This window comes from Oxyura jamaicensis, chromosome 7, assembly GCF_011077185.1.
Source record: "Oxyura jamaicensis isolate SHBP4307 breed ruddy duck chromosome 7, BPBGC_Ojam_1.0, whole genome shotgun sequence".
Taxonomy (NCBI): domain Eukaryota; kingdom Metazoa; phylum Chordata; class Aves; order Anseriformes; family Anatidae; genus Oxyura; species Oxyura jamaicensis.
This window is the reverse complement of record NC_048899.1, coordinates 37073022-37086278: the sequence shown is the minus strand read 5'-3', so window position 1 is coordinate 37086278 and position 13257 is coordinate 37073022. Positions and strand designations below refer to the sequence as shown.

The following is a 13257-nucleotide window of genomic DNA, read 5'->3' as shown; positions in this document are numbered from 1 at the left end:
ACAGAGCTACTTCACTGTGGAAGCATTAAGGAATGGTGCCTTAGCAGTAATTACTGCAGCGGATAAACCCTTCTCCTCTGCTCTTTCCACGAGCGATTGAAGTATTTGGTGCATCTAACATACGTTTGGGAGTCCTAGCCACAAAGACATGACTGTAAACAGTATGGCAGTAAATATTCATCCTCTGTGGGATTACGCCTAAATATGCTCTGCTGCTTGGCTCTGTAGTCGCAAACTGTTTCTAAGAAAAAACACCACCACCACCCAGACACTGTACGGGAGAGAAGAGAAGAGATGCCACATAAAGTCACTGGCATCCAATAACACTTCAATTTCCATATGGAAATAACAGGAAATAAGATGTGCTGAATTTTAAGCACCAAGGCAACAAAAACACATTAAGATTTCATCACACAAGAACTTGGCTGTAAAATTTGCAATTTTCCTGATCTTTTTTAAAGAGTTCTCATTTTCAGGAACATCAGCTAGCTAACAGACCATGTATTCTACCAACCAGCTAAAGCAGGCATTTGCATTAATCTGCTTTCTGTTAATTAAGTGGTAGAAATGCATCCCCCTTCTCCGAGGACCCTCTCCTACAACCAAGTTCCTTGTCAACCTCTATCTTTTTACAGCCTGCCTTGTAACAATTATTCTCTAGATGATTCCCAAGGATAAACACCGTGGACTTGCTAAGTCTCTGAATCACAGGTCTCCAAAACACTTACTTTTACATATTGTATCCATCTCATTTGCCTGTGTTGTAACAAAAAACGTTACTGCCATCTCTTAAGATATCCAGGGACTATACATACAAACTTGGCAACCATGACTTGAAAGAGAACTGAATTCCAATTTCAAAGAGAAATAGGCTATGGGAATTGAGGGCCAGGCACCAGCAAAACCAGAAGCATAAGAGGCAAAGGCTGGAAGGGAAGGGAGAATAACCAAGAACAAAAAATACACTAGAGTTGTTGTTATTTTTTCCCCTAACTTACACTAAATCAGGATATGGTAAAAATGAACTGCCATAGTTAAACAGGAAAAATAGTTATTTTTCTATCTTTGTTTACAATCTGAACATATCAATCTAAGGGCTTTTGCCCCCACGTTGCAGCAAGATAGGGGAAAAAAGGCATTCAAATCCTATCCATTAAAACCAGCTGAAAACTGTTATCCACAACAGTAATCATTACTTTCTTGCACCCCTATTTGAGATAAAACAGCCTTTCCCTCACACATAAACCTCTCCCCCTCCCCTTACATTTACAGAGCACCTATCTTTAAATAAGCATTAGCTTATTTATTTACTTTTCTATGAAAACAAGATTTGTAACTGAAGGATAAGTGTGTTAATAAAACCAAGTCAAGCGGAGTTCTACGAGAACCACGTTTCTCTGTTCCAGGACAGCATTAACACCATCACATGTATTTTTCATAACCTAGAAGATTCGGGGGTTGTAGATTGTTAAGCACTGGCAGATTATCCAGCACTGTTCATAGATCAAAATTCTGTTCCTCAAGTTCTAATACAACCTGGAGCCCCGACGCCTTGTAAACAGCATTACGTTCACATCCACGGACATGGATCCACACCTGGAAACAGCACAAAGCAGATTTACAAGTGCTGCTCTGAACAGGAGCATGGAGAATGTTGTCACTGGGAATACCCCCAGAACACTTGATACAAAAAAAAAAACACTACACTGATTTTTTTTAAAAAAGGCATCTTGAGCAGGACTTTGTTTTACAAGTAGTTCTAAGTCTGAAGAGTTTTATTGCCCTGCCTTGCAATCAGGTTAGAGTCCAGCCGTGCTCACGCACGGCTTGCAGAGAACCTACCAGCAGGGACAACTCCACAAACACTACGGCTAACCTTTGGGCAGGATTTTCAAGTGCTGCAAAGTTCGCAATGATGACTGTCAAAAAAAACATTACAGTAGTAAAATTAAGCAAAGAAAGCCTCATCTCCTACCCCTCAGTTCCTCCCGAGTACCTGAGCACGCAGCTCCCGAGCCTGTGGCGCTATCTTTGGCTCCAGCAGTGCTCTCTAGGCGCTTGGGGAAAGAGTAATTTCCCCTAGTAACAGCTGGTGTGAGACAGGAAGAATAAAAGGAAAATCAAAGAATGAAACGTTCCCCGTGCAGTGAAAATACTGCTTAAGCTACAAAGGTACCTCTGATCTGTCATTTCCTCTAGAAAAATTGCTCAAGGCCCTCTGAGAGGCTCGAGGCTGACCTGGTGTTGGGGGGACAGGAGCAGGATGTTTCTGAAGTGCTTCCTTCAGCCTCAGCGACTGCCGGCACGAACTGCGCTTACCCGAGTTCTAACAAACTGAGGTCTGGTTCCCTGGAGGAGACTTAAAGCTGGCAAACCACTCTGCTGACAGCCTCCCAGACCCCCCAGACAAAGCAGGGCACTCAAACAGAGGAAATGAGGTTTGGAAGATACAAGCAACAAAGAACCACGAGGAGTTCACAACTGGAGTGCCCACAGCAGCAGACCTGGGTTAAGGACAACCCACTGCTTCCACCTCACCCAGCGTTTTCAATACGCAGGCTGCACGGTCTGAAACAGCAGAGAAAGCTGAGGCAGACGTACATCCTCTATTCCCCCAGTTCATAATGAACAGCTCGGTGATCACGAAGGGCAGCGCATGGCAGCACGCTTCCTCGGGGTGGGGAGAGCCCCGGCAGCATCTGAAGGGAAGCGTTCCTCAAACACCGTTTTATTTACTGGCTTTCTTTTCAGCTCACCTACAGCCTCGCCTCAGCAGAGGCGCAGGAAGCACATTCAGTTGTTCAAAAGTATTTTATTACTTCAGAGTTGCTTTTTTATTGTCAAAAACATAGAGAGATAGAGAAAGTATATGGGGGGTGCACAGGGGACCTGAGCAAAGGGGCACGGTGATGTTTACTCACTGCACATTCATCTCACTCTTTGGTTAGCACAAAGGGGTGCAACCCTATGACCACGTTCACAGCATTTGTAGAAACCCGGATAACCTCTCGGAACGTAATACTTTAGAAGTACTTCCACTTTTTGACTATGGTATTGAAAACTTTCTCAAAGATTACCGGGTGTAATTCCCTGGGCATTCCGATACGTTTCAAAGCCACTCACAGCATTTCATCTAAGAGTTGATGGGTAAGAAAATGCCTTCAAACTGAAGCCCACTTCCACGCCCACCACCTAGAACCAGACGGTTCTCAGCCAGTTAAAGAAGACGGGTATTCATGGGCTAGGGAAACAACCGCAGAAGACAGCTGCAGTGCACGCAGCAAACAGGTCAGGGCAGAAGCCCAGCCCCGGGCCCCGAGCACCCAACACGCACACGCGGCCACGTACAACACAAAGCAGCTGGAGAACGAACCAGACCCCTTCACACCTGAACTCCTGGAGTTCCTCCACCACTGCCAATACTCTTACATAAGCCATTTGAGATTTTTTTTTCCCCATGAAACTTATTTTTCTGATCACACTGTTAGAGTAAATCGATCGGATGTGATTTTGAACCTGAGTCACAGTGACCAGGAGAAACACTACTCCAAGTGCCTGTGCTTCGCGTTCAAAGCTTACATAATCTTATGATTGGGATCGTAAAAGCTCCCTGGGAATTTATTCGTGTTTGCACCTACACCAGGACTGCAGGAACTAACACTCCAAGTATCAGAGTAGAAAACAGTTTAATATTTATTAAATATTGGAATACTTAATGTCTAGCGCTGGAGCAGCCACCAAAACAATGTCATCAATAAGAAAACTGCAGTTCGAATTGCAGCCAGGTCCTTGGTCATTTAGCAACGATTATTTCTATCTTCACAGGCAAGAAACAATCACTTTGTCTTACCAAGACCAACATGAGCAAGAAATCCCGAAGAAAAGCCAGGCTTTGTTGCTTAACAGCTCTTTTTAATGCGGCAATGTCAACAAGATCGCTATTCTGTGCTCTAGGCAAAAGGATCTTAATAGAAGGATGTGGAAGGGAGAGAGACATGAAGAACAGATGGCACCAAGCCTCTCAGAAGCTGTCACTGAGATGAAGAAAAGTTTCCCTGTAGAGGATATTCCTGACTTAAGAGGAATGTTGTTATTTGAGTTCCTTAAAAACAAGGTAAAGGGAAACGTGAAAGTAAAGGGAAACCTGAAAGACATCTTCTAGGGTAGGACAAAATTGTCAGAAATCATGTTTTGTTTCACAAAAGCAGTAAGTGGCATGCCCTAACCTAAAAAAGCTGTGTCCTTAGCCTGTTCTGAGATTTCTCTGTTAAAACTGAAAGGGTTTGGGGGGGTTATTTCTGGCAGCGATCGCCATTTCACAGCACATTTAAGCCCACACGGAACTGATCAATAACACTACAGACATAAGACTAGACTATCCATTTACTAACCACAAGAAAACGTACTGTTCAGCAGAATCCCGTACATCATAACGCTGAAATTTTAAAAGCCATCGTTACACAGATCTCATTACTCCCTGAGACCAGTTACATCGAAAACCTGAGTACTTGTCTGGCAGCTTTCGGACCGATCAACAAGTACACCTCCACTCGCCACCCAGAAAGCCAAAAGAAGCGTAAACACACAGAGGACTCCATGCACCCTCAAAATGTAAGCAGAAAGTAGCAGGCTTGCCATCTGAACAAATATTAAGGCTGTTACACAGCTCACGGGAGGTTTTTAGTGAAACTGACGAGCTCCGAGTAGAAATACACCAGCAGTTCCTCCAACCACTGGTTGCTACCAGGATTTTCCTCCTGACCAAGCGTGCGGGAGTTCTCACCCCAAGCCTGGTAGCTACGATGCAGTATCTGAAACCCAACTTTCACACCCGAAGACAGCGAAATATCGAACAGCGAGATAGAAGTGTTACAAATCACTGCTTTGAAACCGAAAGCGTGCCTTTTCAGCCTCTTTCTGTGCACACACCCCTTGCTATCAGCAAAGGACGAGTGAATGCTTTCACAAGAGCGGCTCTCCTAAGCTAACGAAGCCGTAACGAAGGTGGCCATCCACCACTGATCGCTCCAGAACAAGAGCTCTCAACAGAGATATGAGTATTTCATCTTGGTTATCCTTAATTATATATATAAAAAAAAGATGAAACTAATAATTGCACTGCCAGGTTGCCAGATGTGACACTAGGTGGTTATGTCTCCACGTTTGCTGCTGACGATTTCTCTGCAATCCAAGCGCTGCACACATCTGAAGCGTGCTCGTTAGACATTTTTAAGAATCACGACGAAAACAGCTGCTGCCTGCACGGTTACTGCCATCCCCAAACATCTGCCGATCGTGGTTTTTGCCAACACATCCTAACCAACAAAATTACCTCTGGCTTTCCAGTGCTGACCCCAAAGCCTTACATTGAAAGCGACAAAAACAACTTTTACTTACCTGAAGAACAAGAGATAAGAAAAACAGCAAACGCCAACTTAGTAGCAGCTCCCATTTTCCAATGCTGTTAAAACATTTAAGTGACTTTAAGTATCCAGTTTCCTGGGTCCAGCAAGCTGGAAAATCCCCCTTCTTGCCGAACAGTTGTAAAGCAATCTACAGCAACATCTCTGAAGAGGATAATGTTCACGAAACAGTAAAATCAGGTTTATGTAGAGACTGACGATCTCCCTCCGGCTCTTACTAGCGAGAATCCGGGTTCAGGGCTGGATATATTTGGAACCGTGTTTCAAAACACACGTGTCATTTGGCTTCTGTACAAACAGTGGCAAAATTTAATTCATAAAAGTACGTTACGAATCCACTAAGAAAAAGAAGTCAGCAATTAAGCCGCCGGACACAACGAAGTCTCTGAAGAGGCTCCAACTCCGTTCCACATCAAGCTCCGTAAAGCATCCCCGGTGGGTGCCGAGCGCTGGGAGTCGTACCGAGACCAGCACACGGGCCGGGGCTTTCGTCCTGGCTCCCGTTACGCAACATGTAGTGTTTGGGAGAAGAAGAGCAGCTCCATTTCGCCTTCCAACGTCCAAAGCCTCCGAGGAAGAGACGGCTCGGGAGTCCTGCGGGAGGAGGCCGGTGGCTGCACGTGGGCCAGGCTGGGGTTGGATGGCGGTGCTGCTGAGGGTGCCGAGGTGCTGCTGAGGGTGCTGAGGGGCCGAGGAACAGCACCAGGGCTGGGGCTGGCACCGGCAGAAGGGCAGCACCGGGGCTGGCACCGGCCCTACACCGGCTCCCCACGTCCCCGGCCGCTCAGCCCGAGCTCATCGCTCCCTCTCCGGGCCGGCCTTCAGCCCGGGCTGCGGAATTGGGTATTTTTCCTAAGACACCTCCATCCCCTGCCCCCGGGGGGGAGGCTGTATTTGGTATTTAAACGAGGAGAGGGGAAAAAAAATAAATTAAATTAAAAACGCCGCAAAAAGCACGCAGCGCCCGGCCGCCGGGGAGGAGGGCGGCGAGTCCCGGGGAAGCTCCTGAGGGAAAAAAGGGGCTGAGGGGGCCACAGGGAGCTGGGGCGGCGCTGTCCCCCTGTCCTGTCCCCCCCTGTCCCTCTGTCCTGTCCCCTTGTCCCCCTGTCGTGCCCTGTCCCCCTGTCCCTGCCGCCCCCCGGCCGTGTGCTCGCCAACCCCTCACGGCCGCCTCTCCTCTTCCCCTCTCCCTACCACAACGGCGGCTGTCTCCCCCTCAGTCCGGTCAGGATTTTTTGAGGAAAAAAAAAAAAGAAGAAGAAAAAAATATATATATTAAAAAGGGAAAGAGGTCGGCGGGGCGGCGCGGAACAGCCCCGAGCCCCCGGCCGGGCTCCCCTGGGCCCTGCCCTAGCCCTGGCCCCGGCCCCGGCCCGCTCCCGGCTCGGCCCCCGACCGCGACCCCCTCGGCTCCCGGGCGGCGGCGGCGCGGCGGAGCCCAACTTTGTCGGTCCAGGAGCGCGGCTCGGGGCTCGCCGAGGAGGAAAGGCCGAGCCCGGGGGTTCCCTGCGGGCGGCGGCGGCCGCCTCTAGAGCCCGCCGAGGGCGGGCGGCAGCTCGGAGCAGCCCTCGGAGCGCTGCTGCTGCCGCCGCTCCCCTGTGGCTCTCTCATAGCGACCCATTCACCGCGCGGCGTGCGGAGCCGGCCCAAGATGGCGGCGCCCGGCCGATTGTTTTTGTTCCCTCTCCTCCTCCCCTCCTCCCCCCCCCCAGCCCCCCGCCGCGCCAGGCCCCTCGCGCGACGCCGGCCGAGCGCGCGCCGCCCTGGATTGACAGCTCCACGGGCCAATCGCGGGACGCCGCCCGCCCGCCGGGCCCCGCCCGCCCTCCCCCCTCCTCTCCCGGTGATGGGCGGAGCGCCGGCGGCGGCGCGCTGCCTCCGCCCCTACCTGCGCGCGTGCGCGCGGCCCGCTCGCGTGCCGCCGCGCCCGTGCGCGTTCCCGCCCCGCCTCAGGGCGCGGCCGTTGGGCGCCGCCCGCCCCCTCAGCGCCCCTCAGCGCCCGCCGTGGCGGCCGCTCTGTGGCGAATCTCGGCCAGGTACCGCCGTCCGGTGTAAGGGCAGGGCCCCAAAGGCACCTGCTTTTTGTGCCCGCTTGTGCCCCGGCCGTGTACGTTCACGACTTGGTGCGAGCACACGGCACGCCTCACGGCGCTTGTGTGAGGTGTGAGCGCACGGCACGCCTCATGGCGCTTGTACAGCACACCTCACAGCACTTGGGTTGGGTGTATCTACGCAGAACAGCTCACAGCACTTGTATAGGTGTTATACACACCATACCTCACAGCACTGGTGTGTTAGGTGTACCTACACACCGTATCTCACAGCGTTTTTGTGTTAGCGCTGCTCTCCCCACAGAACTAGCTGCTTCCTGCCGCTGGCAGCCTGCTCGGCCTCCCCCCGCATCGCAGCTAATTTCTGGTTCCTATCATTGTGTGTCCCCCGCGTTGCTTATTTGCGGTGAGGCAGCCTTTACGAGGCCCCGAGGTGGGCACAGCGCTACCGGGTTTTGTGTCCTGCGCAGGAGCAGAACAAGCTGTCTGCGCTCCAAAACATGAGCATGAAGGAGCAACACCTGTGCCCTGCTCAGAACAGATGAAGGAGAGAACAAGAAGAGTGCATAAACCCCACTGTTCTCACCTTTGGGGGGAAGATGTGCATGTATTGGTGCCGCTCGAGATAAAACACTCAGTAAATTATCACCCCCAAGGACTGCAGTTCTGTGAAAGTCCCTACTTTTTTTTTTTTTCTTTTTCAAAATTTTTAAATGGATACCGTAAAATATGCTGCCTGTTCCTGAGTGAAAAGGAATACACGTTTCGTTTAGATCTGTTGAACAATGTGGGAAAGCATAAGGGCCTCATAAACACCTGTGCTGGTGAAACCAAGAAGTACCAAGCTCCCCAAAAGCTGGTACGTTGTTCACTAACCTTAGACGTGTATTGAATCGCTTCAGATACCTTCCTTTTCAGACTGATGGCATGGCCAAAGGTTTTTGGCGATACTACGTGGTACTAAACCGGAAGGAACGTTTTTCACACATGTGAATTTGCAACCAAGTCAAGGCTGAATAGCACCGCCGAGCTGTGTGAGCTGCTCCGCAGATCAACAGAGGTGTTTGGTAATTAGAGCTGGTGAGCCACCATTAGCACCTGGATTCAGAGATGAAGAGATGTAGATACTTCAGTCTATTCATACTGAGGTACCCGCTGGGGTTCTCGACCAGGATTCGGGCATTTGTGGTGTTTCTCTGCTGTGTTCAAACACCTACCAGCACAAAGTTCATCCACCAGCGACATTTGTGATTTCAAACATCCAAAAAGTAAAACGAGATGCATGGGACTGTGCACATCTAGAAGCATCAAGACATGTGGCAACGCTTTTCATGCCATCTTTTATCCAGGTAGTTCAGAATGATTTACAAGCATTAATTAATGTAAGTATTACAACACTCCTACTTAATCTGTAGTTTTTAATATTCTTCAATAGCAGAATATTTAAACGTGACCTGTTCTGCAGGTTGTATTTTCACTTGGCTCAGCTTCTTCAGAATGCTCGTCATGTTGCCACATGAGCAGGAAATTATAGCTAAAAATATTGCTATTGTATGTGTGTGTGTGTGTGTACATATTTTTTTTCCATTATAGGCATTAGGTTCACATTTTTTTACTGAGAGAATGTAATTTATGTTCCACATTCGTATTTTACTGTTTATATATTTAATACAAAATAGCCTACATGTGTCATCTATATAACATCATTTGCATAAATGTCATAGTAAGGAAGGAGGTGTCTCTTTCTCAGGTAGCTTATTATTTGTAAGCATGGGTGGTTATTTTGCTTGCAGGAGCAGTTCGGCAGAGCAAAGCCTTCTGGCCATCCAGTAAATGCTACAGAAGTGGTGACCTTCCGTGTACGGTTGGTCTTGGCAATCACATGTTTATCAGGTTTGTAGGAATCGCAAATGAAGCATGTGCTTCTTTCTTTTCCTTCCCCGTTTTGGGGCCTAATGGGACCACATCAAGTGGCACATAGATCAGGAGGACTGGTGGTGACTAGGATCAAGGAACCAGTCCAGGACCGTCAGCATTATTATAGGTATTGGTCTGTTCTCAGTTCTTCTGCTGCTGCATGTAGGCCTTGCATCCTTTGCAGAACTACCTACTGCAGTATAAGAAAAGGAACAAGGGAACAGAGAGGCACAAATATGCTCATTTTTGGTATGCAAACCGTAAAAAACATTTTTGTTGCACGGATGCAACACCTTTCCATGGGTTCAGTTACGTTGTTAGAAGTGCAGTATCAATAGAGCTGTATCTTTGTTTGCTTCCACTGAATTATATCTATTTTAAATAAATTAGGTAGTTTGGTGCAAATATTGCGCACACCTTAGCAGAAATTGCTTCCCATTTTTGTGAGGTACTTGATGCAAAATGCTTTAAAGGCTTTGTGCTTTCTTGAGGCTCTTGCTTTTATTGCTAGTAAAAGGCTGAGTTTTATCCCAAGTAGACATATTAAATGTCAATACAGTTGCCATCTCCTCTTTCTTTTTAAATGTCTTTTTGCTAGCCTTTCTCATGTGAATTTCAGGGGTGTTTCTCCTTTCTACCTTTAGACTTTTCATTTCTGTTTTCCTTTTCCCTTAAACTCCAGATCTTTTTTTTCCCTCTTCTAAGATCATTCTGTCTATGCATTTTTAATGAATCATTTACCGTGACGTAGAGCACTGAAGATACAGTATCAGGGACGTACGCATCTGCAGAGAGCCTGCAAGCAGGAGTAGCAGCAAGATGAAGTGGATGTGATCATAGTTCCGTTCTTTTGTTCATATGGGATGGTGCTTGGCCTAGAGGCAGCACAAATATAACTTTCCTTCTAGGGAATAATGAGAAGAATTAAAAAGCAGCAACGTCTCATTTTTCTTTTTCAGAGCACTGCTAGGAATAGAGGATTTCATCTGTGCCTTTGCTGTTCTCACACTTACCACTGAATCGATACTGTTTACACAGAAACAGCATTATAGGTAAGAATCTATTGTGCAAGACTCATTCATAGTCTCCATACAAGCAGTTTAAAAACGCAGAGTGGGAAACATGGGGTTTATAATATCAGCAGTAACATTAACAGATACAACCTTTGTCATTACCTCATTAATCTTCCCACATTGTCTAAGTAATTCTCCCTATAAAACTGGGAAGCAAGAGAGAAGCGTGTTTCAGACACTGACCTTATTATAACCAAAACAAATATGACCAGAACAGCAAGAAATTAATCTCACTTGCAGGGATCTCCTCACCATTCTTCCTAGATTTCCATGCTGTGCGAAAAAGTGCAGATACTGGAGGACAGCTTCATTAAAAAAAAAAAAAAAAAAGTAAATAGCTGCCTCAAAGTTCTTCTTAATTTCATAAGTGTATGCATAATTCATGTAAAACTCAGTCTATTTTAAAAGAGTTTTAATATAAATTTTCAGTTTTAGTGGACTGATCAATGAAATCACCATGAATTATTCATTATTTTGCATTTTTTACTGTTCCAATTGAGATACTTTACAGTTACATAGATAACACAGCTTTAAAACATGAGAAAATGTAGAATCAATCAACATTTTAAAATGCATAAAATCAAAAGCTCGCCTGTGGTTTGTTTTAGGCTTGTGTCACAGTGTATGCGGCCATCAAAATTTTCTCCTGTTATGCTCATAATCAAACATTCAGGTATTTTTGTGTGTAGCTATAGCGCGCTTGTTTTATTCGTGTGAGCAGTACTATTAACTACAGATGAATAGGATTTAGCCTGTTGTGTGTTAGGTAAAACTATTTACATAGCGAGTTTGTGGGTGTGACTAATTCCTTTTCTAATGCAATCAGATGGAGCCTGTAGACCTTTGCTAAGATGGATGCTTCTAGTTTCAAAACAAACACATGGACAGAAGATTTTACAGAAATTAACACTTTAATACAATCTCCATCGAATCACCTTACCAAAAGCTGCATTTACACCAATTCATATATATATATATATATATTTAATACAGTATCCAGGGTTTTGTTTCTGTGGAATATTTTTGTTGGGATTCAAAAATATCTAACTCCTAAAGGAGTGATATTCCTTTCTAGGATTTGCACTGTCTTGTCAGATCATCTGGCTAAGCTTCCTGTTGCTTTCAGACACTACAATGTCTGTTAGAGCCAGTTTGTTGTGTCACAAGTTTTTATTACTATGGCATATATCGTGCATGATTTTATACTAACTTCACAGCAAAATATATATATATTTAAATATTGTACTATATTCCTCTATTATACTGGATGAGCCTTTATTCAAAGTGCCAGTAAGAGTCCAAGATGAATTCTTAAAACCCTAATCTGTATTATGAGAACAAGGTTCTTTGGGTCTGTGTAGAAATTTCTCTTCTCAGAATATGGTATCATAATTTTTACACCCCTTGGTAAAGAAGAATCTCTGTTGGTCATAGAAACCAAAAGTGCTACAACATTGTAATGTTTTCGCTATTATTTTAGATGGGCTCTTAAAATGTGTTGCAACTTTTTTCTTTTGCTACAGTGTCCTGACAGCGGTACCAGCTTTTTAAGAATATCTCTATTGTACTTACTTAGAAAGTGTTTCATAATATGAATTAATAATTACCTATTTTAGATGGACAATTTGTAATTAAAAACTGGTAAGAAAGTGCCCCTCCTATTTAGAGTATTAAACTGTGTGCTGCTTTTTCACATTATTTTGATAATAAGACTTCTGTTTCTTTTGAAACAAGGACAATACTTGAACAGCTGTAATTACTCATGGCGTCAAACCGCGTAGAAGCTTTTTGTGATTGAGGAGTGGGCAAGATCAGGACAGTTGGCTAATTTTCCAAGCTGTGATGTGTGGTTTAACTTGAGTTTAAGTGCAAGTTGGATATATTTGGGGTTTGCTAAACAATACTAGAGGAGTGTAAATGCACTGTCACAGGCAATGATGCAAGTAACTGTATAATGTGTATATGTTTTCATAAGTCAAAGGTGTTTTATCAAAAGGATACCTGACATTTTCATCCCTGTCTTAGTGTCAGAAACAATTTACAGCATCCTGATGAAAAGTGTAGTGCTGGTGTTCAGGTATAGTACCTGGTTCTAGAGAAAATGGGCTTGTTTAGCTCATGAAACCAAAATTAAACACACAAAAAAGTGTCCCCGGGGGCAGGGGAGAGAGAAGAACTCTAAGAGTGGGCTTATTATCAGAGCTGGGGTGTGCAGCTGGAATTCAAGGTTCAGCAACAAACTGAATTCATGCACAGAGTTTATTTTGTTGTTGTTGCTGGATTTTTTATTTTCTTTAGAGAACTGATGATGGAACTTGTCCTTTGAGTTCTCATTTCAGCCCAGAATCTTAAACTTTGAGTTCTGAGATAGCAGGAAATTTTATCGGATAATAATGGTTGTCAAACTTAAAAAGACAGGGAAAAAAAAGTTACAAAGATTGAGCTGAAAACCTTCCAAGTATGGCTTCTGGAAGTCTCTTGTGGAACAATGAATATAGAAGGTCTTGTTAGTAAACTGAGTTATGATGCTTGCAGTTATTCCAGCTTTTGAATAGTGTTGGGGTAGATTCACCTACAAACTCTTTTTTAATAATTACAATTCAATCACTGATTAAATGATATTTTCATGTCTGAGATGACAAAATTGCAGTTATTCAATATAGTGAGAAGTAACTTCGGTTCAGGCTATTTTAAAATCAATAACAGCTAACCTTTTTCCATTTATCTGTAAAGTTTTGTAAATAACAATCAACCTTTTAATACGAAACCTCATCTTTTTTCGCTTCAAATTCC

The 13257-nt window shown here is 45.2% G+C and overlaps 1 protein-coding gene across 2 annotated transcripts in view; it reads right to left on the bottom strand.

The window, feature by feature from the left end:
- ACVR2A (activin A receptor type 2A) overlaps nucleotides 1–6518 on the bottom strand; it is a 56074-nt gene extending 49556 nt beyond the window's left edge. For both annotated transcript variants that reach the window (XM_035330917.1, XM_035330918.1), the window contains exon 1: nucleotides 5398–6518. In XM_035330917.1, the coding sequence (XP_035186808.1) occupies nucleotides 5398–5452 (55 nt within the window). In that variant the 5' untranslated portion in view covers nucleotides 5453–6518. The remainder of the gene's footprint in view (nucleotides 1–5397) is intronic.
- Between the last annotated feature and the right edge of the window lie 6739 nt (nucleotides 6519–13257).